The sequence below is a fragment of the Artibeus jamaicensis genome, unplaced genomic scaffold (assembly GCF_021234435.1).
Source record: "Artibeus jamaicensis isolate MK-2021 breed Jamaican fruit bat unplaced genomic scaffold, CSHL_Jam_final contig_685, whole genome shotgun sequence".
Classification (NCBI taxonomy): Eukaryota; Metazoa; Chordata; class Mammalia; order Chiroptera; family Phyllostomidae; genus Artibeus; species Artibeus jamaicensis.
Window position 1 is genome coordinate 23290174 of NW_026521924.1, and position 26995 is coordinate 23317168.

At 46.0% G+C, this 26995-nt stretch overlaps 1 protein-coding gene across 10 annotated transcripts in view; it reads right to left on the reverse strand.

Annotated features, from left to right (window-relative positions):
• PTPRT (protein tyrosine phosphatase receptor type T) overlaps window positions 1-26995 on the reverse strand; it is a 925330-nt gene that overhangs the window by 59800 nt on the left and 838535 nt on the right. For 7 of the 10 annotated variants that reach the window (XM_053671224.1, XM_053671220.1, XM_053671223.1 and 4 more), the window contains one exon: window positions 17537-17727. In XM_053671224.1, coding sequence (XP_053527199.1) covers window positions 17537-17727 — 191 coding nt within the window. The remainder of the gene's footprint in view (window positions 1-17536; window positions 17728-26995) is intronic. The other 3 variants (XM_053671225.1, XM_053671222.1, XM_053671218.1) reach the window with 1 other exon arrangement.

Consider the following 26995-nt stretch of genomic DNA (forward strand, 5'->3'; position numbering starts at 1 on the left):
GCTGCAGAAGCATGAAGGTCAGGCCACACTTTGACTACTGTTCCCACCCTGCTTCTAGGAGAAAAGGCTGAATGCCCTGCTTGTGGCCCTTGCACTGCTTCTGGGACAGATTCTGCAACATCTCCAGTTCATGCAGATCCCCGTCAGCAGTGCAGGGGAACAGAGCAGCCACTCATCTTAACACTCCAGCTTTGCCTTTGCTCATCTATTTTCCTTGCTAGGTCCACCCTAAGCAAGGAGGAATCTGTAATCTGATTGGTCAGAAATTCAGCCATTCAGCAGGCCGTGTTTGACAGGCAGGCAGGACCACTGTCTATTAAAAGCCCAGCCCAAGCACCATGGCCTCTTTCTTGCTTCTAGTCTCCCATGTACTAAGCCAGCCTGGGTGGGTCCTTTTTTAGAGCAGAGGCTGGCCAGCTTTTTCTATAATGGGCCAGATAGTAGGCAATTTGGGCTTTGCAGGCCATACAATCTCTGTTGTAACTACTCCTACTCAGCTCCACTATTGCAGACTGAAAGCAGTCACAGAAAGAATGTAAACAAATGGGCATGGCTGTGTCCCAGTAAAACTGTATTTAGCAAAACCAGGTTGCCTATGACTATAGTTTGCTGACCTTTGTTCTAGAAGTATGACCGTGACCCTCAGCTATGCAGCAGTTGGTTAGGCAGAATTGATTCCCATTCGAGATGGAATGGAGATGGGGTGGGAGGCCCTTGCCTGCCTTCCTGACTAGCCCACGTTCTCCAGCTTAGCTTCCCCAGGGTTTCAGAGTGTCTTCCCAGCTACTAATGGATCAGAATTTTGTGTGTGACAGAGACCCTCAGACAGGCATCCTGAAGGAGAAGTGACAGAGTATAGGTTCTGGGCACCAATCTCTGCCTTAAATCTCAGTGTGACAAAAGCACTGTGGAGATAGGAAAATGCTTACTTTATAAATGGAGGGCCCATTTCCCCTCTCCCTCTTCTTCCCCTCTCCCTCCTCACCTTGCTCTGTCAATGACCATCACACTGCATCCCTCCCGCCACCAGCAGAGGTCCTCTCTAGACTGCAAATGGCTCCTGCTCTTGGAAGTGACTCTTAGCACTCAGATTTCATCACCTGGTCTCATCTTCCCGCTGCAGCTAGGTAGCGCCAGCTGTTTCGGGCAGGGCAATGAGCCAGGGGTGCATACCCAGTCCTGGCCCTCTGCAAGGGTGGGTATGCTTGTCTTGGGGGCAGCATCAGACTTCTCAACGTTTAAGCTGATATTCTGGAAGTGGATTTTCTACCTGAAACCTTCTGTGATAAAAGCCGAATGTTCATTTAATTATATTCACCCCAAAGTAGTGTGAAGACAAGAAGGACATGCCAAGTGTTTTCAAACTAATTTTCTGGGGCACTAAAGGCACTAAATGCAATGCTATAGACAGTTTCGGCCATTTCAGATTTCTGAGACTGGCTCTCTGCCTGAAATTCTCTTCCACCCAAGCCCACCTAGTAAACCTCTACATATTCTTCAAAACCCAGTTCAAGAATCTTCTCCTTTGTAAAACCTTCCCCATTCACCCTCCTGCCACCCCACTGCAACCTCAACTAGTCAGTCACTTCTATTAACAGATGGACTCTTCTACATCTAATCATTTGGATGCCTTGTCTCCCAACTTGGTGATGGATTGCTCCAGGGAAAGGAGAGCCTCTTGTTCACGTCTGTACCTCCAGAGCCCAATATTGGCTTTGTACTTCATATGTGCTTGAACCACTGCTTTTTAAATGAATAAGTGGATAGATGGATACAAAAATTGGTGGGTAAGGTTCCTTCAGCACATTCAGAAGGCAAAGATGTTGGACTCTCAGAGGTGTAATTGATTTTGAAAATCATCTGGCTGTGTTCCCATTTACAACTGCCTTCTAGGCAGCTGCTAAGCTGATCTATAGCATCTGCCACTTGGATACCCTCAGCAACAGAGAGCTCACTGCCCCATACAGCTTCCCATCTCACTTTTAGACAGACCCACTGGACAGTGTTCATTCTGTCTCCACATACTTTGCCTTTGCCCTGCTCCATGGGGCCCTAAGAATAAGCATGCACCTTCTGCATGGCAACACTGCAGGGATTTGCTGAAGGTTTCTGTCCATCCCCAGAGTCCTTAAATGACACACAGTTGGGAGTCCTCTCAACATCCAGGCCATGCCTTTCAGGATGCACCCAGTGTGCAGAAAGCTTTAGAAAAATCTTACACTAAACAAAACCTCTGTGATGAGTGGCCTTCTCTGTAGGAAGCCATGCAGGATGCTGCCTCAGCCCTGGCAGCCTCTGTCTCCCTCCTGGTGGGAGCTGGAGAACAATTTGGAGTCTGGTAGAAGAGGAAAGCCTAATAGAGCCACCCACCCAGGAGAGAGTGGTAATGACCCCACATGACCCTGGTTGGCGGACTTTAATCACACCTCCATTTTCCTTTATAGAGATTATCTAACAGAAGATAATCTCTTGGGGGAAAAAATAAGAGGGGGCAAAAGTATGAAAGAGAGACTCATCTCCGTCTTCGAAGTGAGCCAGGCAAAGGGCATTATTTTTACATTAGCAACTGGTTACAGTAGATTGACCAGGGAATTGTGGCAGTCATTAGGAGCTAATCACATTCTTTTGAAACCAAAATTGCCATCTCATTATACCCATGCATTATCAATCTCCGCTCCCCTTTTCTCATTCTCTTCTCCTTGGAGGCTTGAGCTCTATTTTCACACTCCAGTCTGAGTGTGAAAATGTTTCCTACTCCTCAACATTGCTGCTTTTCTAAGATGATCGTCTTTCTTTTTCGTCCTAAACGATGCATGTAGGGCTGCCCTCATTCCTGGAGGTCTGAGATGAGGTATTTGTAGAATCCTCCAAAGTCAGACCTGGAAGGATCTGCTGAAAAAAAAAAAAAAAGTATTGCCCCATTTTACAGATCAGTAAAGTGAGGTCCAGAAACGACTTGCTGATTAATATATACTGAATGAGTCTGCCTGTTCTCCCTTCCTGCCACAGTGACCATCCAGGTGCGGGGTCCTGGCAATAAGAGCACCGGGCATGGCAGACGATCTCACAAATGTTATGTTTTAGTTGTGGGAAAGTACAGACAATAAACATACATGCAAGACAATTGTTTATAGTAAGTGTTATGAGGGCAATTAACAGGGAGCTGGGATAGAGAGTCATTAGGGACAAAGGACAACTGTAGGTAGGGTCCACTGGGTAGGACTTTTTGAAAAGGAGACATTTGAGAAGCAGCCCCTGGCTCCTGGGAGCTGGCCTAGCACTTACAGCTGGATCTTGGTGCTCTCCGGTTGAACACAAGCAATTTCATAGAACACCAACATCAGACAAGGCTATTCTGAGACCAGGATGGAGCTGGGCAAAAACATGACTACTCTGTAATCAGATCTAAGCACAGATGAAATACAGACATTGTCCAAGCCAAAAATAAATGAGCAAACATCTTCCTCTCCTGGCTAGTATGAATGACTGCTGTTTCTTGATATTTACAACTTTAGCCTCAATCTCCTGTTCCCCTCTTACAGGTAAGGTTTATGAAGGTACCCTATCATACCAGAACAAAGTCTTAAGACACCTAAAAGCGCCCACCCACCTCCTGTGGTTCCTTTCTTATCATCCTCTTCCTGAGTTGTCCCTTAGATCAGGGGTATCAAACTCATTTTCACTGGGGGCCACATCAGCCTCGTGGTTGCCTTCAAACGGCTGAATGTAATGTCGGCTCCTTAACAGTTAAGCAAGTACACGCTATGCTAATTCTGACTGACAGCAAGGGCGGAGGCCGTGAGATGGAATGAGGTGGTGTGTTCTGGAACTTCAAGGTAGGCTCTCCAGAACAGAGAGAACAGGAGAGAGTGACATCATGTGGGTGGGGAGGGGGTGGTGTTCAATCAAGAAACTGTTGACCACAGGCAACAATGTGAGTTTTATTGTAAGTTAGTGGGAATGCTTTGAACATGTTTTAAGTGGAAGGCTGAGCCAGTCCAGCAGCATGACAAGTAGCTAAGAGCACTTGTCTCTTGAAACCTCCTTCATTCTTGTTGACAGGCTACACAGACTTGAGGATAAAACTGTCATCTGGTTCCTACCACAGATTCACTCTTCCTGTGGTGTCAATGCATCCATCAACCCATCCACTCACCCACCCATCCATCCACCCTCCCAACCACAGAGCTGAGGCCCGCAGAGCCAGTGGGGGGCTCAGACCACATGACCACCATCTCTGACTTCTTATGCCCTGCTGTGCCACATCAGCCCATAGGACTGTGCAACCCACCTCTGTTTCCCCACTCGATACTTGAATTCCCTGGTAGTACTGAGAATTGTCCCTGATGCCTGCTTGGTTGGTCCCTTCTCCTACCTGTTGACTTGGCCCTGTTGAGATATGAGGGTCCTTTCTGAAGCTTGTCATCCTCCTTTGGATGCTCTTCTTTGAACTTAAGCCTGTTTGAGTTATGCTCCAAATGGTGAGATGTCTTGACAGAACACAGCACTTCCAGGAGCAGCTCACCTCCAATCTAAGGCTAAGAGCATCCTGGTCTGTTTAATTTACCTGCTCACCAGCTGCCCTCAGCAGATTCTGTCAGCTACGGGGCCCCGCCCATCATACCCTTTGGCTTGACTGTATCCCTGGAGATAATTGGATATGATATGGCCTGGAGTGCAGCAAAACCAGGACCAGGGAATGCTGACCAGGCAGTTCCAGGATGATGCTGCAGGGCACAGCTGATGGTGTGCTTTGTCCAGGACCAGTCTGGGCTGCCAGGACCCTGTGTCCCAGCCCACCACATACTCTGCTGGAGCAGGGGAGATTTCAGTCTTCACCAAGGAGGTGTTTTTCATTCATTTATCTCATCAAGAAATACCTCTTGCCCACTAGTTGTGTGTACATGTCAGGGAGAAGGCAGGGCTTTGCAAAAGGCAGGCAGGGTGAATATTTTTTTTCTGCAAATCATTTCACTGCTCCAAGTCTCTATTAACTTTGCTGACAATGAAGTCAATAATAGGCCCTCAGTTCAGAAGTGGGGGAAGGATTTGACTACAAAGGGGCAGCAGGGGGATTTTCTGCTGATGGAACTCTTATCTATCCCGATCATGTTGGTGTTTTCATGACTCTATAATTTGTTAAAACTCATACATATATACACTTCTATCCCAAACATAAATTTTACACTGTGTAAGTGGAAAAAAACACCCCATGGAGTTTTGTGATGATTAGTGATTACCCGGGATAATATCTCTAGGCATCCAGCACAATGCCTGGTCCATAGTAGGTGTTGAGGCTCTTCCATCCCACTATTTCCTAGCAATATGCTACTGAGCCCCTCACTTCACCCCTAGAATTCACTCTGCCTTCCTTTGACCAGAAACACCCAGTTTACTGTCACGAGAACAAAGATGGGGGCGCCCAGCCATGTCCATCCTATGTTGTCTGGGACCCAAGGGGGTCCTGGAATGTGGGACCACATCATTCCACTCACGTGTGGGATATGAAACCAAAAGCAACAAATGAACAAACAAGAAAAACAAAAACAAACCAAGACTCATAGACATGGACACCAGTACAGTGGTTCCTGGAGGGAAGGGGGGTGGGGGTGGGGTAAAGGCTGAAGGTGGTCAAACATATGGTGACAAAACATCTGACTTTGGGTGGCGGGCACACAGTGCAATATACAGATGAGGTATTACAGACTTGGACACCGAAACCTATATATTCTTATTAATGAATGTCACCCCGAAAGCTTAACTAAAATAGGTAAATAAAACTGGTACCATTCTGCGAACACTGGGACAAGATGCTCACTCTGGGTGCAGGTGAGACACAGTATTTAGGGCGTGAGAGAGTTTCGTGAGCTGTTGGAAGCCTAAGGTCTGGCCTCTGTGGGTCCACGGGTTTAGTAAATGCCCAGCCAGGTTTACAGGCATCTGTGGCATGCTGGTGGATGGCCAGGGATACCAGAGATGGCCATGCGGGTTGAGTCCAATCCAGGAGCACCACCTCTGAGAAACAGCCACGATCTGGTAGACATGACAGATTTCGGTTTGTACTGTGAATGTATTCTGGAAGGTGACAGTCCATCATCGGGAGACGGGTGCACCTTTTGCTATTTCCCTCTAAGGCGCTGTGTGAGTTAGTGGTGGCTCTGGCAGAGGCCAGGCTTTCAACACACGCCTCCTGCTGTGCTGAAAAGCACATGTCCTGGCGATTATAAATGTGGACAGAGGAGACAGGGAAGGATGACTGATGACGCCTACTCAGAGTGGCATCAGGAGAGCAAACATTACCGTGCACCATGTCACTAAATAGAAGGTAATTTATGAGTTCTGCTGGGGAAGCTTAGGGGAAAATCAGATTGCAGCAAGGTGGGGGCATTTGTCTGTGCCAGGAGCTTCGGTCAGGTAGAATAGTCTGGTGTGTCTGCATGTAGAGTCACTGAACACTATTTAAAGGGTCCATTAAAATCCACAATTTTAAAAAAAACTTACTAATTTTAGGAGGGGGAGAGAGAGAGAGATTGATTTCTTGTTCCACTTATTTATGCATTATTGGTTTCATGGGTGCTTGTTGTATGTGCCTGGTCTAGGATCAAACTGGTAACTTTGGCATGTTGGGACGACTGAACTACTCAACCAGGGTCAAAAGCTACAAAATTTTAAATGATACATTTTAGGCCAGTGGTTCCCAGAGTTTGGTAAGGAGCCCAGGTTCCTAGGAAATTTGGTAAAATGCAGAGGCCTGAGTTCTGTCCCATGTCGACAAGCTCATGACTTAATTTTCTTGACTAATTTTCCAGTTTGATTCTGACACACAGCTCAGTTTGAGAACCACTGTCTTAGGCAGCAAAGTAGATAAAAACAGCGAAATCCTGGGGAAGACTCAACTCACAGGTACCGGTAGACACGCGATGCACCCATGCAGAGTCGGGAGCATTTCTCTGTGTTGGTGCCTTTGTCAAAGAAATACTGTTTCTCCCCACCCCTCAAGGGCACTATCTTAATCACAAAGTCTCTCTCCAGAACTTTGCAATTCAGTTAATATTTCACACTATTAATATTCAGTTAATATTCCTCTATTTTTCCCAGCCACGAGACTATGATCTGGGGACTCCCTGCATGAAATTCCAGGCCACAGACTTCTGGTCCCCTCTGCACACTGTCTCCACATTCATGCAAGTTTCTGGGTGGCTGTGTCTGGGCCCACAGCTCCACCTCAACCTTGAAGTCAGCTAGAGTTAAGAGGTAGACTGTCAGACTTCCAGCTAAGATGAAGGCGTAGGTGAAAATACTGTGCCTCCTCTCACAACCAAATTTAAAGACAACAAAGATTTAGAAACAAAAACACAACCAAAACAGACAGAAAATTGAACTGTACAGAAGTCCGACAACAACGAACCATTCATTCAGACCAGTAAGAAGGGCATAGTTGGCGGTGGGTGGAGAGGGGTCTCGGCAGGAAAAGGTGGTGGTTGGTGGACCCGGGTGGGCACAGGGATGAAATGAGCAAACCCAGCAAGGCTCTAAAGGTGGCTGACTGACCTTGGACCCACATTTGGGCGCAGATAAACCAGGCAAAAAAAACCCCCCAAAAACAAAACCGAAAAACAGGCAGTGAGACAGACCACACAACCCAGGGCCCCAGTGATGGGAAATAAAGCCTAAAATCACTGACTGGAAAAACTTTCAGGGGTTGAGGTGCTGGGAGAGGCTCCTAGCCTCACAGGAGAGTTTGTTGGAGAGACCCACAGAGTCCTAGAATGTACACAAGCCCACCCACCTGGGATCCAGCACCAGAAGGGCCCAATTTGCTATGGGAAGCAGCAGAGGGAACCATAATCTGAAAGAGAGCGGAATGAACACTATTGCTCCCTCTGTGACCCTGCTCCCACATACAGTGTCACAACCCAGTGACTGGGTTGACCGGCACTAGTGAACACCTAAGCCATCACCCCTCATACATAACAGGCGCGACCTGACCAAAACATTATGGCTCAAGCAGAAGAACAGCTCAATAGCCAATACTTCTAAGCAACCAAGACTTAGCCAATCTATTGGATGCACAGTTCAAAACACTGGTGATCAGGATGCTCACAGAACTGGTTGATTTTAATCACAAATTAGATGAAAAAAATGAAGGCTACACTAAGTGAAATGAAGCAAAATGCACAGGGAACCCATAGTGATAGAAAGAAAACTGGGACTAAAATCAATGGAGTGGACCAGAAGGAAGAAAGAAACGACCAAACAGAAAAGGATGAAGAAAAAAGAATTAAAAAAAATGAGGAAAGGCTTAGGAACCTCCAGGACATCTTTAAATGTTCCAACATCCAAATTATAGGGGTACCAGAAGGGGAAGAGGAACAGCCACCAGTGGAAAACTTATTTGAACAAATAATAAAGGAGAACTTCTCCAATCTGGCAAAGGAAATAGACTTCCAGGAAATCCAGGAAGCTCAGAGAGTCCCAAAGAAGGTAGACCCAAGAAGGAACACACCAAAGCACATCATAACTACATTAGCCAATATTAAAATGAAGGAGAGAATCCTAGAAGCAGCAAGAGATAAGGGGACAGTCATCTACAAAGGAGTTCCCATTGGACTGTCAGTGGATTTCTCAAGAGACCTTACAGTTAAGAAGGGGCTGGAAAGAAGTATTCCAAGTCATGAAATCCAAAGACCTACAACCAAGATTGCTCTATCCAGCAAAGCTTTCATTTAGAATGGAAGGGCAGGTAAAGTGCTTCTCAGATGAGATCAAATTCAAGGAGTTCATCATCACCAAGCCCTTATTATATGAAATGTTAAAGGGACTTATCTAAGAAAAAGAAGATAAAAAATACGAACCGTGAAAGGACAGCAAACTCACAGTTATTAACAACCATACTTAAAACAAAAGCAAACCAAGAGGACAGCTAGATCAGGAGCAGAAGCATAGAAATGGAGATCTCAAGGAGGGTTAGCAACAGGGGAGTGGAAGGAAGAGAAGGGGGGAGAAGGTACAGAGAATAAGTAGCACAGACAGTAGGTAGAAAATAGACAGGGGGAGGGCAAGAATAGTATGGGAAATGTAGAAGCTAAAGAACTTGTGACACATGAACATGAACTAAAGTGGGGAGTGGGGGGGAGGGGGTGTGCAGGGTAGAGGGGGGTGAAGGGGGGAAATGGGACAACTGTAATGGCATAATCAATAAAATATATATTTAAAATACAGGTAGACTGTCAAAGGCCATAAATGTCACCTCGTTAGTTCTTCTCAGGAAAACTGTGTGTAAAATTCCTATTCATCTCCACAACTAGTTAAATTTTCATTTCTCTTTCCATAAGCAGGCATCTTGGCTTCCCTTCTACGAGCTGGCTTGCAACACCTCAATTCTTGCATGCCTCCAAACCTCTGAACACGTGCTTCCCTTCGTCACATATGCTCTGCCTCGACCCAGCCTCCTTCTAGTTTTTTTCAACTCAGTGTCTTGCCTTTGGCGAAGCTCCTGATTGCCCTCGGCAGTGATGACTGGCAAAAGGCAAAAATAAACACCACTACCAACACTTGTGTTCACCCTGGACTGCCCTTAATCACAGGTTTATAAAGCATTTTGACCAGCATTCTGTTGTGTAATTACATGGTGTGGTAAGAGCTTCCTTTAAAGGAGAGTATTTCTATCTAGCTTTCTAACTATCTCCAGTGCCCCAAACAGTATGCGGTACGCAGTAGGTACTCAATAAGTATTTCTGGCCAAATGAAGTAGACACGTGTACTATCAGGCTTCAGGAGTCCATGCTGTATAATCAAACCTTTCACAGAAGATAAAATGGGGCCCAAGAGATGGAAAAGTCATGTCCAAGGCCATCCAGCATACAGGTGCGGATGGAGAATCAGGACTTGAGTCTTGGCCAAGAGACTTTTCTATGGTGTCTCCTGAAAATTGCTCACTTGGTTGGGAAGGGTTCCTATATTAAACTCAGAAAATACTGTTTGCTGGGTTACAAACAGAATTAAGTGAGAGCCCCCCAAAACACAGAGAGTTAATAGCCTCTCCAACATGAGATCTTTTCTGCTAGGAAAACTTCCAAGTCTGAAATCACATGAGTTTCTGATATCTTTTGGTTTTCCCCACTAAATGGTCCATTTTCTCCGTACTTTAACCCATGGGGAGTGGAGTGAAAGGAGCAGGTGGAGTCCAAGTGTCCCTACTTGGGTCATTAAGAGTTCCCAGAGCTGGAAACCAGCCACGTCTTCTCTCCCATGACTTGGGCATCTGTCACGAATTCCCTGTGCCTCTCCCTAGAGTCAATCATTTGCAGATGGAAAAGCTGGACCAGAATTCCCCAGGGGCCCCCTGCAGGGGGCGCTGTTCTGTGACTGTTACCATCCAAGGAGAGAAAAAGTGGGAGAAGGAGAAGGTCTGCTCTGCCTCTGTTTAGATGGCTCTGGGCCAGGAAGGGAGCACCTGGGGTGACCTGAGGGGTCCATCTCCATGGTTACACCCCATCAGGAGGCTGTCTGCCCACCATCACCCACAGAAAACCAGGAGAAAGATGGTAGCACTGGCCTCTGCCCACAAAGCCCTGCACATGGTGTGTCCATCTTGAGCTGAAAATTGAACAAATGTTTGTTCTTGATTAGGCTGCATCACACTTCACACAGCTGTTCCTTGCTGCTTAAATAGTCTTAATGGAGCTGTAATAACCAGATACCTTCTGGTCGCCCTACTGGACCTGTTCCATTCATCAGGATGACAGACTGCCTGCACTGGACTGGCTTTAACATGCTTCCCTTTCTTCTCTCTGTCACAGAGTCACCTGTTCCTGTGGCCCCTCTACTTCCCCAAACCTATTCTTCTGATCACGATGACAGCCGGGGTGACAGGGCTCACAGACAGCCCCACTCCCCAGACAGGTTCTGTTTGCATTTGCTGGCACAGTTAGGTTTTGTTCTCATTGTTCTTGTTTTGGGGAAAACAGGAGAATCCGAGCTGGGGAAGTAAGGTGAGGAGGAGGGAGCCCCTAAAAACCACAGTGATGTACAGAAGCCCCTTGACTTGAATATGGCTGTGTGCCCCCCGCAAGGTAGATTTGTACACTAGTCACTACACACCTCCATGGGCATCAGAGGTGACCAGCCGCAGGTACACCTGGTGCGGTGATGGGCCTTGGGCATAAGAAGGGCATGCACTGGGGACTCTGGGTCTTTCTAGACCAGTGTCTCTCAACCTGAAAAGGACATTAGAGTCACCGACGGATCTTAGAAAACAAAGATCTCTGGATCCCACCCCCAAGAATCGACTTGATTTGTTGAAGGATGGCCTGGGTGTTGGTGTTTTAAAAAACGTCCTCAGGTAATTCTGATAGGCAGCCAAGACTGAATACCTCTAAGACTCGAATCTGTATGGCAGGTGCAGTGAATTTGACCTGGGCCTCTATGAGTTCTTAGGAACCAGAGGCCCTTGGTCACTCATGGTTGCTAGGACTTGGGACATAACTATGGGGGTGGGAGTCCCAGAGAGTGGGATCCAGTAGGAGGAGAGCTGGCTGGCTTGTGCAACTGGTTTCTGCACACTCTCAAAATAGCGTGGCCAGAAGCGCTCTTTGGGTCATTTCAACCGCCCCCCTCACCCTCATTGCACAGATAGGTAAATGGAGGCTGGGCGGGGGACCTGCCCAAGGTCACCCAGAGACTTAATGAAAGAGACATGACTTGAATCCTGGCATTTTGACTATCTATTTGGGATGATTCATACATTACTTCAAGCCTTTGGACTTAAAATATATATCGAGAGACTCGGGTTTTTAGGCCAAAGCGAATGAGTGGAGTTTATGGCTCTACTTGAGAAATGTGTGTGGGTTTGTCTGGGCTCTGGGCCCAGTCTGCTACTTCAGGCAATTCCATCTTTCCCCTGAATTCCTGTCTCAGCTGCTTGCCTGCCTCTGCTCTCCCCGCTCTCATTCAGGCCAGATAAGTTACATCTGAAATGCAAATCCAGCTTCAAAGTCCTGCTCCCTCAACATGCCCCATGGCCCCTGGAATAAAACCCAAACTCCTTGACCTGACAAATGTCCCCTTGCCCCGACCCCATACCTACCCCTACTGACAATTTCTGCCCCATCTCCCTCCACGTTCCTCCCCACAGTTTATATGTACCAAACTGCTCCTGGCTCTAGTAACTCAGCCCGCTGTGCACACCTCCAGGCCACAGCTGGTTTGTTCTAGTCCCTTCCTGGCTTTCATTTGGTTATTCCTCCTTCTTCAGCTTTGGTTTAGGCTTTGTGTCTCCCAGAAAGCCACTGGCCATCAACTGCCAGGCTAGGCTTCATGCACCCCGTCCCAAAGGCATAGCCCCACTGTGACAATCTGCTGAGATGTTGAAATGATCAGCTTATAGGCCTGTAATACAGGCGCCAAGGTCCTCAGAATGCAAGGGCTCTATCTCATCTCCTCAGTTCCTAGAACCGAGTACAATGTCCGGTCTATGGAAAGTGCTCAGACATCTTAAAGCTGAAATGCCTCGAAGCTCAGTCCTTGGTCCCTGCCTCTTTCTCTGCTCACTTGGTTAATGACTTTGAATGAGTGGTCTTGTGGCTTTACGATAACCTATATGTCCAAAACTCCCAAAGTTGTTTCTCCAGCCCAGGCTTCTTTCCCAAGTTCCAGATTCATACACCCAACTATCTACTTTCTATCTCTATAATGGTGTTTAGTAGTATCTTAAACTCAGTTCGAAATTAAACTCACAGTTGCTCCATTGCCCACATATCTTCTCTACCTGCAGCTTCCCCATCTCCATGAGTGGCAGTGACACTCCCTCCTTCTAGGGCACAAGTGTCAAACACAAGGTCTGTGGGCTGAATTTGACCCTCTGGCTTGTTTTATCCGGCCTAGCACCTTGTTCCTACCTGGTGGCAGCACTAGGCTCTCACTTAACTGCTAAGGAGTGGTTACATTTATACAGTCCTAAAATTACATTTGGCCCTTTGAAGGCAACTGCAAGGCTGGTGTGGCCCCTGGTGACAATGAATTTGATATCCCTGTTTTAGGGGCTCAGGTACTAATAACCTTGGAGACACTGTTCATTCCTCTCTTCCTCTCACATGCCACATCTAGTGTGTGAGAAAATCCCACTGGCTCTATGTTGAAAACATATTTAGAATCCAACCACTTCTCACCACCTCCACTGCCACATCCTGGCTTGAGTTATTGTTATAGCTCACCTGGGTTTCTGCTGAGGCCTCTTAACTGGTCTCCCTGTTTCACCCTGGCCTCTCTATATCTACTCCCAACATAGTAGCTAGAATGAGTCTTTCGAACCACTGCCAGATCATTATAATTATCAGTTGGCTTCTCAAAACTCTGCAGTGCCTGTCCATTTCATTCAGAGTAAAAGCCAAAGTCCTTATAATGGCGTATAGTGCCTTATAACGGTCAGCCCCCCCCTTCTTTTAGTTTTACTCTTTGTTCATTTACTCATGACAACCTTGGCCTTGATCTGGAACTCTCTTCCATCATGTCTCTGCTCAAATGTCATCTTCTAATTAAGGACCGCCCTTCTCCTCTATTCCATATTAGAGCCTCCTCCTTCACCCCATATCCCTAGAACACATCATTTCCCTTCCTTGCTCTACTTTTTTTTCTACTACAGAAGATTGCATCATCCAAAGATTGTATTTTCCAGTATCTCCAGTCCTGCATTCTCTCTTAGAGTCCTGCAATGACTCCTCCCTCCAAGCAGAGAAAGAGTCTAATTTCCCTTCCTTGGAACACAGGTGGGTATTACTAACTTATAACCAGTAGCATGGGGTAAGAGTGACGCTGCAACATCCAAGCTCAGGTCACAAAGGGTGATGTACTTTCTATCTTGTTCGTGATGAAGCTCACCTTTGCAGTTATGAGCTACCACGGAATATGTCCAACTATTCTGAGGCTACCACTCTGTGAGGAAGCCCGGGCCACTTGAAGGGGCCACGTGGCAGTGTCGTGGCTGACAATCCCAGCTGAGACCCCAGCTGACAGCTTGCATTGATCACTAGGTATGTAAGTGAAGACATGTTCAGAGGCCTTTGACTCCCCACCTTAGAGCCATCCAAGTCAAGACTTCGGATGTGGTGGAGCAGACACCAAGTATTCCTGCCACGTGCTGTCCACGTTCCTGACTCAGAGTTTCAGAGAGAACAGTAAATTGGCTGTTTTATGTTTGATTTGGGGTAGCTGGTAGCACAGCAAACAGTATTTTTCCCTAGCACACTGCAATTGTTTACTAACATCACATTAGGTAAGTGACTGTAAAATAACTATTGGGTAAGTGACTGTAAAAGTCTACTATTTCCTGTTTCCCCTGATAGAGCACAAGCTTCATGAGGGCATGGATCTTGTCTGTTTTGTTCACTGTCATGTCTAAAATATCGGGAATGGTCCTCGGGAGTAGTACATACTCAGTAATAATTTAATCAATACATTTTCAAGGGATTGTACAACTGAATTGAATTTTAGAAGACACAGCTTCTTATTATATGTCAACTTGTCCAACCCACTCATTCATATTAAAAAAAAAAACAAAAACCAACTGAGCAGGGTCAGGGAGCGACAGGCAACAAACAGAGCACATGACGTGCTGGTCTGAAACCAGGGCTAGAGACCCAGGAATCTGGTCTCAGAGGAGAGACAGTCTTCATGCTCAGAAGGGAGACTCCAGATACCACGGGAGCGACACTCAGTTACAGTCTAGGAAAGGAAAACAGCACAATGTGCAAAGACTCCCACTGAATAGTGTTTTCCAATTGACCCCCACTAGTCAATGACCCCCAACCAGAAAATGCTGTTGACTAGAAGCTAAGCATTCCAGCTCACTGATTAACATCAATGAACTAATTGAGGTCAAGGCTAGTCTAGTTAGTGATATGTCCAAATGATGAAACTATATGCATTGCTTCCTTTCTCATTATAAAAGAAGTCCCATGCTGGAAAGTTTGGGAAAAACAAACATGCAAACAAACAGACATTGTATCAATGTTAAGTCACCTCACTTTATCACTGAACTTTGGTTATGAAAGAGTCCTATAGTATGGACATTGTCTATATGATTGTGTCCCTCCAAAATTCATATGTTGAAACTTAACCTCTAATGTGATGGTATGAGGAGGTGTGGCCTGTGGGAGGTGCATAGGTCACGAGGGTGGAGCCCTTAAGAATGGGATTAGCCCGGTGGGAGCGGGCGCACGGCGCAGGCGCGTGGCATCCCTTTTTTCCACTCCTCCCTCCCCCCTAAAAAAAAAAAAAAAATTAAAAAAAAAAAGAGTGCCCTGGTGAAAGCGGCCTGTAACATCTATGAACCAGAAAGTGGGCTTTCACCAACACTGAATCTGCTGACACCTTAAACTTGTACTTCCCTGCCTCTAGGACTGTGAGAAATATATTTCTGTTGTTTAATAAAAAAAGTTTGGAGAATATAAGAAGACACAATTTAAAAAAAAATCAGCCACACAGGGACAGATGCTTTTAAAAGACATATCCGTCTGGAAGGAAATGCACTGAAGTAGTCAAATGTATTGTGTTTTTGTTTTCAAATTTTAGATCGCAAGTTCTGAGAACGGGATTTCTTAGACTTCCAATACTTGTCACCCTGTGGATAAGCTACACGTCTCCCCTAGTGCTACTCAAAACTTTAAAGCAAACTAAGTGTTATGACTGACATACTAAACCATCACGATATTGGATACGTACAAACAGCACACCCTCTCTTGACCTTCCCTCACTAAACAGATTCACATCGGTGTGTAAACACGTACGTGCATCCCATCCCCCAAGTGTCAAGGGCTTGGGGCCACTCGGCCGACTCCCTAGGAAATAAGGCTCATGCACGGGAGCTCAGAAGACCACCTCCTTCAGCCATTATCTCGGTATTCTCCAAAGCATGTGTAGATTGAGCACATGCAAGATGCTATGTTCCCTAGACCATTATTTGAAATGAACTGCTGGTTCTCCTGGCAGGTAATTATTCACATCCATTGACATAAACGCTTTTGCTCTCACAAATGTGTTAAACATGCCCCATGCCACCATGTTTTACATCCTCATAAAGTTTAAGGACCAGACAGGCCCTTAGAAATCACCTTATCCAAACTATTCACTCAACGAATAACAGGATTTTAAAACTCAGGTCACAAAATGATATGCTGAGACCACACAGTTTGTTGCACTGCAACCCCACTGTGTGGACCCCCAGTGTCGTGACCTCACAGAGCTTCTGAAATCACGGCTTCCTAAGCTCTTCCTGAGATTATCCTCTGAGAGATAAAGTTAGTCTGCATTATCAAGAGTCCCAAATGGGCGGAGTCTGAGCCCAGGCCTTTTCACTGCACATAACAAAACTGAACCCAGCATATTTGGGGCACAGGCTGTGTGTGAAAATAAAAAGCCACACACACACATAAAAACTAGTTCATAAAACTCAGAGCCTGGCACATAGTAGATGCGCCAAAACTATTTTAGGAAGGGAGGAGGAGAGGGAGAGGGAAGGAAAAGTGAAAAAAAAAAAAAAAGAAGAACATTTTCAAAGCTGGCTGCAGCTGGACTCCGAGCAGCAGGCGAGGGGGGTAGGGCTCCTCTGGGGAGGTGGGGTGCTCTTTAGTTCACGGAAACATCTTAATGAGTTTCCCCTTCAATTTTATTTCACTTTTTGTTTGTGAAAGGTGATGCCTAAGGGGCAAGGTTTGAGACAAAGGGAGCAAAATTGTTCTGCCTAGGAAAGGGAGTATGGGAGGCCTTTTCCTGGCTGCTGGAAAAAGAAAACTAAAAGGAAGTTTTGAGGACACTAAAAAGAACTTTGGGGAAGGGCAGCAGGCACAGAGACCTGTGAGGACCACTTGTATTCAGGGACTTTCTGCACTTTGTTGCAAGCCTCCCCCATCCTCATCCCCCAAATCTCGAGAGCAACTGCTACTCACAAATCCTTTATGTTATAGGTACTCTGTGGGTGAAGAACCGGGTGTCCAACGCAGAGGTGAGAAGAAGGTACAGAGAGAGAGGACAGTAGTCACCAGAGAGGCGGTATTGACTTGGGTGAGGGGGGACTGAGAACACAGCAGATGCATAGTAATGAGGCAAGAGGCAGCCAGGAGCAAGTAAGCCTCCCAGAAGCACTGGCTGGGGAGAGCTGCTGGCTTTCCTACAACATGTGGGTTGGGGGCTTGAGCCCCTCTAGCTTCCTACTGAGGAGGCCATGATGCCCAAGTGCAGAAACTTTGGTGATAACTGAGTGATGAGAGGAAGAGAAAGCCTGGGAAAGCAAGAAGGAGGGAAAGGAAGTCTCAGAATCTTTTAGATGGAGCTTCTCAAATTTAAACAGTATACAGATCAGCTTGGTTCTGGTTACAATGCGGGTAACTGATTCAGTAGGTCTGGGCAGGGCTGGAGGTGGTGCATTTCCAACAGGTGATGCTGCTGCTGCTGTCTGGGGTCTTTGCTCTGAGTAGCAAAGCTTTAGCATGCAAAAGCCTCTGCACCCATCAGGAAGTTTCCGTGAGGGCTGCTCCCTTACCTCATATTCCTCCTTGAAGCCATAGCCCTGGCCTCTCTTCATCTGGGTGATGTGCTGCAGCAGGTCGGCCACCCGGATGGCGGGCTGGAACTGGTCCCGAGGGTAGCTCATCTCCATGGGGTCGCAGGCCCGGTAGGGGTGAGTCTGGATCGTGAGCGTGGGCTGGGCCAGCTCTCCGCGGCTGCCATCTGCTTCACAGAGAGGGAGGCAGAACAGACCATCACCTATGGGAGTTTGTCCCCTGTTCCCCGTGCCTTCCCCTCCCCCAGTGTGACCTGAGCAGGGCAGAGGGAACTAACTTGGAATTCAACAGCTAAGGAACCACAGAAAAGATAGACACACACGCTGCTTCCCCAGCATGGCTGTGGAGGGAGATTTAAAACCTAAGACAACAAACAAGCCCATGAACACAGCGACCCTTGGTTCGCTCTGTCTCGGGGGTGTCTCTGAATGGAGCAAAGACAAAGTCCAGGTTGGCTGTCACCCCTTCCCAATCTTAGTCCTTCCTTGAGGCTCGTTGGGGTGGTCTTGGCCAATCTTGACCATTCCCAGAACCACTGAGAAGCCAGACAGGCTGAATGTTGCGGGCGCCCTTTTATTTAGGAAGTAGGGTGCCTAGAAAGGTTGGGTGCCTGCCTGCAAGGGAGGAGAGCCTTCTGGAGGTCAGAGCCATGTGTGTGTGTGCTTCTGGCCCACTTGCCTGTGTCCCTGTGTCCATACTTGCTGGTTCCTATTGGGTTGCACACTGGGAGGGAGGACGTGAGGCCCCAGCAACAGCAGGGCCCTGACCGCTCAGCCGCTCTCTCCAGCTGTGGGTTCCACAGCAGCGACCACCTTTTGCCTGCTCTCTGGCTTCCCCACCACTTAACACTCTTGGTCCGGGAGTCTCACTGAGCCCACCTTGCAAGTGGGGAAACCCAAACTTCTACCTGTGTTCCACAAATTACTTCTCCTGGGCTTGGGTTCTATGCCTCATCTCCTTCTTCACATCTCTCCTTGATAAAAGAGCTGTATTTTCCCCTGATAACAATCTTTATACCATTGAGTTTCTTTAACTGTCCTCTCTTAGTTTGGTCACCCTGGAAACTGGTGCCTGCTGAGGTTGGATTTGAGTTCCTCTGTTCCCCTTGGGGAACCATTTCCTTGCTCTACCCCCTCCCTGCTAGGCTTTCCCTGCTGGTCTTTCAGGGGCAGTGTATCTTCCCCAGGACCTCTGGGGTTGGTCTGCCCAACCTTCTCCCAAAGACATGGGCAGTGTACACCCTGGACCTTCCGTCTGTGGCATGCATGAGATGAGAACGTCACATTTGACGTGTCCCACCTAGACGTATTCAGACACAGCCAGGCACCCCTGCAGGAACCCCCAGGCCTCTGCCATGCCCATTGCCTGGGAGGCTTAACCACATATTCCTGATTTTCTGCAATGTGTCTTTTCAAAGTCCACGCTTCCTTCAGCTTGGTCATCTCTCAAGTCACAACAATGCATCAGACGCGGAAGCTGTGCATGAAGGTTAATGTCCCTCCTGTGTGACAGCACAAGAAACCCTGTCTCGAGGAAGGAGAGAGTTGCCAACATGAAGATCCAGAGTTTATTTTAGAGCTTCGTGCACTAGGAGGAAGGGCCCGGTGAGATGCCAGGACAACCTTCCCAACTGCTGATTACATTGTCTCTTGAGATTTTCGGTGATAGGGACACATGCCATCACTGGCATGGCTTAAAGGTAGTACTTGGCGAATGTGGAGGCTGCTGCCCTTCTCCACTGCACCCTTGGGGTCAGCATCAGCTTCCCTGAGAATCTATTCTGGGCCAGGGACTCTGGTAGGTGCCGGCAGTGCACAGAGTGAAGCAGATTCCACCCTCAAGGCCCGATGGTCCAGTAGGAAAACGGGCAAGAACAGGGGCTGGAGAAGCCAAGTGCTGCCAGGAGAGAGCAAGGAGGGCATAGGGATTGAAGACAGTGGGCAAAAATGTGATAGGGGCAGAGCTGTGTGAGATGGTGTGACGTTGGTCTAGGAAGGCCGTGAACATGCACCTCTGAGCTGGTAGGAAGCTACTGAAGGGTTTAAGAAGAATCCCTTTCTTTATAGACTCTCACTGTTTCTTGTAGGTGTCTGCTGTCCCGTCAGCTGCCATGGACAGGAGGCATCCTTCCTGTGAACGTCACTGCTGTGATGGACAGTGGGGTGGGGTCAGGGGTGGAGCGGGAAGGCGTGCTTGAGTTTGCTTCTCCAGATTCTGCGATGCCGACTCCTGGAAGAGGAGGAACTGGAGCCCTGTGAGTGTCTCCTGCCTAAGCCACCACCAGCTATGGGGAGAGATATCTTCAGAGACCCACTGTCTCCCCAGGGACTTGATGCATGGGCTGCCTGGGAGACTGGCTTCCTGGCAGAGACAGGCTTCTGAGGAACAGGCACCTGGCAATTTGTGTGAGACGCCAAGTGTTTCCCAAACCAAATAGCTACCAATATGGATATTTTCCCTAAACACATGGCTAGACAGACTGTAAACTCGGTGTCAGCAAAACCAACACTGGAATGGAAAATAAATGCATTTGGAACCGAGCGACTTGTATTGCTGTCACATTTGTAATAATGTCAATGCTGGTGCTAATGATGCTATGAAGACTCAGAACCAAGGGATTTTCAAGGTTTATTAATTCAACTAGTTGGGCTCTTTGTTCCGACATATCTCACCTCACCTAGTCCCTTATTAACCTCCGATAACGCAGAAGCGATGCCTTTTATCACACCCCATTTCACCAGACGCACTATACTTAATTTTCCATCATTAGGTGTAATGAAAACCCAATTTCACATCTCGCTTCTCTCAGGGACCTGCAAGTAATGCCACGTTTTTATCAGCCCCAATTAAAAAGCGTTATGATGTTCCTGTGCGAGAGGGAGCCTTAAAACTAATGTGCGATTCTGCTGCTAATTCAACAAGGGTGCTGGAGCTCACACGCTGCTCATAAAATGTAACTCAAACCAGCTGGCCCAGGGAGAGGACGTTTTTCATTTTTCTCCCCACCAGACCCTTAATTTTCATGCCATTTCAACCTCGCGTTTATGGGTCTTCCATGTTTACTTATCACATAATAATATTTTGGGTTTCTTTTGCACTTTTTTTTTTGCAGCTGTTGCCTAAGCCAGGGAATTCCCTTGCTGTGACTCTTGCTGCTGCCCTCGAGGGGCCAGGGCGGCGGGCACAGGAGGGGCTTTGGTGACGTGAATGAGATCCCAGGTCACCAGTGTCCCTCTGATTTCCTACTTTCTGTCCCTCTACCAGGTCTTCTTCCTTCTCCCATGGGAATCTGGCTCTGACCTTCTCTCTCTCTTTTTTACCCCCTGTGGCCAGCCAGTATGGATCTCCCTCTGGCTTCAGCCACATATTTCAAATGCCTTGCTAGGATGTGCTACTCCAGCTGGCGAACAAATATTTACTGAATCCCTGTTGTACGAAGCAGGGTGTTAGATACTGAGGACACACTGGAGGGTGGAGGAAAGTGTGTTCATAGGGAGATAAGCACGCTGCAGCCCTCGCAGGAGGAAAGAGGAGATAAGGTGCGCATAAACAAGTCTAACAAAGGAGGGGAGGGGCCGGCGTCTGGGAGATGAATGGAAGGATGCTGTCCTGCAGAGTTAGGCACCATGGAAACGCTTCCCAAGCTTTAGGCATTCATGCCCCTCTCACCTCTGTGGGTTTGGCCATAACTGTGTGCAACCTAATCTTATCAGCTCTGTCCAATTGAACTTTCCACAGTGATGGAAAAGGCACCTGTTCCTGCGCTGGCCAGAGAGCAGAACTGACCACATGTGGCCCCTGAGTGTGTGGAAGGTGGCAAATGAGACCGAGGAAATGAATTTCAAACTGTTTCATTTTCATTAATTTAAATGTCAATACCCATATGTGGCTTGTGGTTATTGTATCGGGCAGCATGGATCTAGAGAAAGGAAGAGACAGGGAAAGGAGACATCGTAGGGCAAAGGGGCCTGGTGGAAATACATCACAGGCCACATACGTAACTGAACATGTTCTCAGAGCAACATTAAATTTCAAAAATACATTTTATATAACCCAATACATCGAAATACTATTTCAACAGTCAGCATAAAGTTATCAACGATGCATTTTATATTCTTTATTCATACGAAGGCTCTGAAACCCAATGTGTATTTTATATTTATAGAGCACGCCAATTCAGACTAACCCAGGTGATCAGTGATTGCCATGTTGGACAGCACAGAGGCACCCAGACTTCTCCAGAGCCAGATCAAGTTCTGGGGAGAGCAGATTCAGAGCCAGCACGAAGGCTACAAAGACACGGGCCTAGAGCAAGACAGCTTCAGCACAGTGCTGCCTGAAAGAACGGTATACAGTTGACGGAGTATTGTACGGTTGACAGATGTGCACTGTTCAATATGGCGGCCACTCACCACTTATGGCTATTGAGCATTTGAAATGTGGACTGCAGAACCACATTTTTACTTTAACCCACGCAAACCCACGCACCCTTTAGGGCTGCAGAGCAAGAGGAGTAGATGGGTCCGTATTTTAGAGACTGTTCTCCAAAAGGGAAGAGGTTGAGAGAGGGGAGCAGGTTTGAGGTGGGAGGAGGCTAGTCACCCACCCGGAGCGGAGATGTTATTGGGACAAACACAGTGGGGGCCATGGCAAAAGTAGGCTCAGGGGCCAAGAATAGAATCTGAAGACAAAACCTGTATTCATATATGAACTTCACCACTTTCTAACTATGAGACTTCAGGTAAGTTGCTTTGAACCTAAGACCTTTATTGATAATTGGCAATAAAGATCTTGATGATGATGATGATTAGGAGTTTGTTGCAAGGTTTCAATGGGATTCCACTGGAAGAAACCTCCCCCACCAAATACCAATAAAGCCTCAATAAAATAAACTTGTAATATAGCATCGAAATCTATGTCTGTCAATTAGCCCAGTATCAGAATTTAGGAGAAATATCCATTATTATATCATTACCACATTTGATATATGCATGAAGATAATGACTTCATTTTGTCAGAATTTCTTAAGAATCTCTGAAATTGTATAAAATCATTTTTTGCTTGATCGAACACGGCAATTTCCCTTCCAGACTTGGAAGAGATTGCAATTTCTGTTGTGAAGCATCGAACGCAGTAGTTGGCTTGTGTTTAGGTGTCAGGTTGTAAGAAAAATTTGTTCTATATTTCTGAATTCTAGACATAAACTGGGATAGGTGTACAGATGGGTGACCCCTGAGAAACATCAAATTCATCCCCCCATCTCCTATCCACTGGGGGGCTGTGCTCTCACTCAACGTAATGGCAGGAGAATTTACCTTCTCTCAAGTCTGACCAAGCACAAAGGGCTGGACTGGTAAAAATAAGAGTAAATACAATGTCACCCCACTGCACCTCATTTTAAGAAGCTGAAATGGACGTTATATAATTGGCAACTGACAGTGATATACTGTGTTACTTGATGTAACAGTGGCCTGGGGGATAGAACATAATGTTTATTCTTTTCCTATTTCCTTTCCTGGGCTCAGAATCAAAGGTCCTAAAAACCGCAGTTGGGGGTGGGGGCTGGGCATCTCCAACTCTTTCCTCCTTCATCCCTTTCACTGGGGTCTCTGACATGGCAAAGACCGAAGACAGTGGATAAAGATCTCTGTGGCCAGAATGCAGATTCACTATTAGGAAAAATTTGTGATGGGAACAATTCATGGGGGAAGTGACTTCTGGATTCGTTCACTCCTGCTGGTGAAGAAATCAGTCCTCCTCTTTGTGCAGAGAGCACGCATCCCTGCTCGTAGCGCTCACATCAGATGTGAGGAGGGTGGTGTCAGACATGCTACACAGGGAGGGCTGCGAACACCCATGGCGGTGCCTCCTGCTTACGCCACATGATGAGGGTTTCATGCAGTGAGCGGGGGCAACAGTGACTATCCACCCACTCTGTTCATGGCAAACGCCAGTCCTGGAGAGACAGCTCCTCCTCCCTTAACATCGTGTAAACAAAACAATATGGGTCTTAGAAAAATCCACCCTGTTAAAAAATGAGGAAAAGGACACTCTTGGATGTCAAGAAAAATACAATTTTCTAAAGATACGAAGTAGTCACTGTTGACTGTTTACCCAACCACCTTCTTCTTTGCTGGCAGGGCCCTCGAATTAGTTTGGGTGCCCACATTCCGCCCATGGGATTCAGGAGGATGACCCTGTTCCTAGATCTAGGGGCGAGTACTGACTTCCTTAACCCAATCAGGTGTTCCTTTGCCAATTTTTCAAAAATTTTCAATGGGATTGGAGGAGAGTTCTAGTAAGGAGCTTCCAGGAAAGGTGTCCTTACTTGTAAGAGGCATATTCTGGTGGCCCCCCTCTCTCCTACTGGGAATTGCCATATGGGGGTGGGAAGCCCACAACTGCTACAGCCATCTGCGTCCATGAGGCAAGGCTGAGGGCAAGGCCCCATGAGATGGCCAAGTGGAGAGCTTGAAAGAACTCGGGTCCTTAACAATGTTCTTGGGCATCTCATTCAACCGACCATAGAAACTCATCTAACTCTCGACTTCTGGTTCTGAGATAATGCGTTAACATGTTATTTAAGCAAATTTGATTTGTTTTCTTTTTTCTTTACTGGCATCTTAACCTCCATGACATAAAATAGAAATGCACTTTAGAAAACATGGAAGAATAAGGGAAGTGAAAGATTAAATAACAAGACAGCAGGTTTTGTCGAAATATGGATCAAGTAAGAAGCAACTACAAAAACCCTCGCTGGGTGAGGGAAGGGGAGATTGAGAGGAGACCGCGATGCAACAGCTGAATTAAAGTGGACGTTGGGATCTGTAATAAGAATAAGCAACTGGCAGAAACTTGAAGAAAATTAGTTTGAGAACCTCGCAGTGGAAAAGGCAAGGGTGTAACAATGAGACTTCTATTTCCTCTGTACTATCATCTGCTCATGTGTGTTCGTGTGCAAGGCACTAAAAGACATTCTTGGGGAGAAAAAAACAGGCATATAAAGCCAGATAATTGGTGTTACTAAAGAAGAGAGCTGAATAAATCGAACCGAAGAAATAATAAGAGGTATAACGTAAAAACCGCTCTTTGGCAGAATAAAAACCTAAATCTTCAATAAAGAGTTCTCCATGCACAATGTAAAAATAGAACAGATCTCTAGATACAATTATTTAAATATTAATGATGTAGAAACACTCAGATAAACATCTAGGCTGGAAAAAATGGCTATCTAGAAAAGAAAAGAAACAATGCTAACCAGATATTCTGTTGCCTAAATTTGAGTGCCTTGGGCAGTGGAACCAAATTTTTGAAGGGAAAAATGCTGTAACCCGCCAAAGATCCATTCATACATGTTGTTTTTCCTTAGTGGGGCTACAGAAGGACATTTGCTGATACACAGATTCAGACTCACTCTGATTCTTTTCCAGAGACTGGGCGAGGTGGAAAAATATAAAGAAAGAAAAGGAAAAGAAAAGAAAAGAAAAGAAAAGAAAAGAAAAGAAAAGAAAAGAAAAGAAAAGAAAAAAAAAAAACACTCCATGAGATTAGAGGTAATCATTTTATAAGAGAACTGATGTTTTAAACACCAAAATCAGTTTAACATGGAGATGCGTATAAAACAGAATAAACTATAAAAGTAATTCTTACAGAGAGACTATATTAAAAAGTAATATAAAAATTCATGGCTAAACTATGAAGTTTTCCCAGGAAGTGTGTGGCTGATACATCACTACATATAAAAATATATCAACTTCTGGTGGCCAGAGGGGAGGGGACGGGGGATGAGTGAAAAGAGGTGAAGGATGAAGGTATGACAATTGCCAATTACCAAATAGTCCTGGGGATGTAAAGTAAAGCAGAGGGGTTAGAGTGAACAATATTGTTAACACCTATGGTGTCAGATGGGTACTAGATTTATGGCTGTGATTACTTCATAATTTATATAAATTCTAATCATTATGCCATACACCTGAAACTCATATATCAACTGCAATTGGACAATTTAAAAAAATTAAAAGTATATCTTCACCTTTCTTAATGGACAGTCAACATATATTAATATTGTTCTTAATTAAATAATCTAATTATAGTGCGTATGTAGGCATGGTGTAAGCATGTGTGTGTGAATCTAAGTTAAAGGTATTAATTAGCAAGAATAAAGCAGGGTGTACAGCTTTCAGACAGAGGCAGGGAAACCCCGGATCTTTATCCCACGTGGGCCTGGGCCCAAGATCATGCTACAGGTATGATAGACTGACCACAAACATAGAAGCCAACATACAAAACCTGGGCAACACAACTGACGATCCTTTTGTTCTGAAAAGTGCACGAAAAACCACCCTAGAGAGGCATTTCAAAATCCGGGATGCATTATTCCCAAAAAGCACAACTGCCTCCACTAAAGATGAACTCATAGTGGAAAAATAACAAATATGAAGAATGACAAGCCACAGGAGGAGGCTTATCCCCATGAGAGGGAGAGTCGTGAGACACAATACACAGAGAAATATGCCTCCCCAAAACTGAAAACAATAAAACAATCAAGGAGACTATGAAATAGATACATTTTAACTGATGGAAGAGAAAATGGAAGGCCCATGAACCATAGAAATAATGCAACACATCACAGAGAGAGGATGGGTGGATTTGAAAAACAAATTTAACTTCTAGAGATGAAAAATATAGTCAGTGAAGGTAGCAAGTAAATAAATATAAGAACAGATGTTAATGGAACATGATAGAAGTTAAAGGTATAATAACGAAGCTGAACAAAAGTAAAAGTTGGCTCTTTCCTCCGAAAACACCAATAAATTTAGACAAACCTCTGCTAAAGACGACAAAGAAAAAAAGACACAAACAAACTACTTCACAATGATAGGAAGTTGATAGAACACATTTATCACATGTTTTGAGTGGCGAGTGAGTCAATGACTGGGAAAACCAGGAAGCACATCTGAAGATTCCTGAAATGTGGCCACAGGGTTGGAAGTTCAGATCAGACCGGCCCATCGCTGCAGCATCAGCTTTTCTTTTTTTCAACGAAGTTCTTTTCTGAGTTAATTGTAGATTCAGACAGTCATAAAAAGTAACAAAGAGGTCCCATCTACTCTTCACCCAGTGTGATCATCTTGCATAACTGAAGTACAATGTCACAATCAGGAAATTGGCATCAACGCACCCCACTGAGTTATTCAGATCTTGTCCGTTTTATGTGCACTTGTGTGTGTGCATGTGTGTGTTTGGTTTTATGGAGTTTAATCACATATGTAGATTCCTGTGACCACCACCCCAGCCAAAATGCAGAACCAGTTTCAGCACAAGGGCCCGTCTGCAACAGGACCCTTGCCTTTGAGTTTCTCTCTCGTCTCTCAGCTGGACCCTGGGTGTCTAGCAACAATGAAGAAAAGCACCTCTCAGTGTGACCCTGAGGTCTG